The sequence below is a fragment of the Mastomys coucha genome, unplaced genomic scaffold, assembly GCF_008632895.1.
Source record: "Mastomys coucha isolate ucsf_1 unplaced genomic scaffold, UCSF_Mcou_1 pScaffold13, whole genome shotgun sequence".
Lineage (NCBI taxonomy): Eukaryota > Metazoa > Chordata > Mammalia > Rodentia > Muridae > Mastomys > Mastomys coucha.
Genome location: NW_022196895.1, coordinates 9,633,806 through 9,635,396, shown reverse-complemented (window position 1 = coordinate 9,635,396; position 1,591 = coordinate 9,633,806). Strand labels below are relative to the sequence as shown.

Below are 1,591 nucleotides of genomic sequence, written 5' to 3'. Positions count from 1 at the left end.
CGGGGTGACTGGACTCCAGGACCTATAGTGCGGGGTGACTGGACTCCAGGACCTATAGTGCGGGGTGAGTGGACTCCAGGACCTATAGTGCGGGGTGAGTGGACTCCAGGACCTATAGTGCGGGGTGACTGGACTCCAGGACCTATAGTGCGGGGTGACTCGGCTCCTGAGCTCTGCTAGATCCTCTAGTTGTGCTTTGGGAATTTGACAGGGCTGTCATTTCTGCTGCCTGGTTTGGAATTCTAGTCAGCTTTTGGAGTTCCTGCAGTTTTCAGCCCGGTAGACTGTCCTTTGTCTCCTTGGCCTAGTAGAATTACACAGCTCTCATGTCTGCTGCTCGTGTAGGTCCTCTCCTCAGCATTGCTGTTTCCATCTGATAGTTCACTGCTTTTAATGTTGGGTTTGGTTTTCTGGCAGTACTCTAGTAACCCAATCTTCTCATTAACTGAGATTGTATCTGAAGTCAAAGATTCTCTTGCAAGTCATTGTCTGGGGTGAGCTGTCTGGCAGCTGCTGCAGGAACACTGTAACAGTTGCCACTCTGTAGGGCTCTGCACCACCTCGAGTTCCCCAGCCCTCCCTCCTTAGTGGTACTAGGGTTTGAAGAACTGATGGTAGCAAGATGGATACAGACTAGCCTCTTAGGGCCAGCAGGCTTATGAAGATCTGGTAGGTGGGATCTAACCTTGCATGGATGCTCTCTCTTTGAAAGATGGACATGGTAAGTCAACAAGTGGCATCCAGTCTAGTCCTGTGGCACCCAGTTCACTGCACTTTTGCACTTCTTACTGTGGTTGTGTGTCTTGCCTCTCATCAGCACTATGACAGCTATAGGCCAGGGTAGTTGTTAGGAAGAAATCCAGCTTATTGAGAACTATCTAAGTAATAACTAAAGATACCTTTTCACCTCTTTTTAGGAAGAAGTAAGTCTAACTTGGGCTGGACACCTCTTCACCTGGCATGCTATTTTGGACACAAACAAGTGGTGGAGGATCTGTTGAAGGTCTCTTTATAGCTTTGTTAATGACATAATTCTGTGGGAATCATCTGATGAGAAGTCTAAAAATACTGAGCCAAATCCTCAGACACATAGTTCTTCTTTGCTAAATACAGGAATGAGGCTAGTTTAACAAGTAATAATTCCATTTTTAAAACATTTCAGTGTTACATTATTGGCATCTTAAAATGGTAGATATTAGTGATTTTAGCTTTGCAAGTATGATAGTTACAGAAAAGAAGTGAAACACATCCTAAATAATTAAAAACTATCATCCGAGTGTCAGAGCAGACTTAGTGAGAGCCAAGGCCTCACATGGCCTGGTAATTTTCACACAGGATAGTTTTGAGATTGGGTTACATCATGTACTTAATTTGTGCATTTAAGCCGTGACACCTTCTTTAATGTGAACACTTAAACATTGGTGATGGGAGAGATGCTTTAGGTCTAGAGTCGGTTCTTCAAACAGTCTGTCCACTGCTAGAGTGGGTGGAGCCGCAGGGGTTAAGAAAGGTTTTGTGGCCTTTTTTGACCCGGACTCTCCAGTGAGAGCTGCCATCTTCTCTCCAGTGAGTTCCTAAGCCGGGAACAGTC

The 1,591-nt window shown here is 45.4% G+C and overlaps 1 protein-coding gene across 5 annotated transcripts in view; it reads left to right on the top strand.

The window, feature by feature from the left end:
- The window catches only part of Osbpl1a (oxysterol binding protein like 1A), a 195,909-nt gene that overhangs the window by 15,205 nt on the left and 179,113 nt on the right, over nucleotides 1-1,591 (top strand). For 3 of the 5 annotated variants that reach the window (XM_031364995.1, XM_031364997.1, XM_031364994.1), the window contains exon 3: nucleotides 918-1,003. The exons of 1 other annotated variant lie outside the window; for it this stretch is intronic. In XM_031364995.1, coding sequence (XP_031220855.1) covers nucleotides 918-1,003 — 86 coding nt within the window. The remainder of the gene's footprint in view (nucleotides 1-917; nucleotides 1,004-1,591) is intronic. One more of the 5 variants, XM_031364996.1, reaches the window with a different exon arrangement.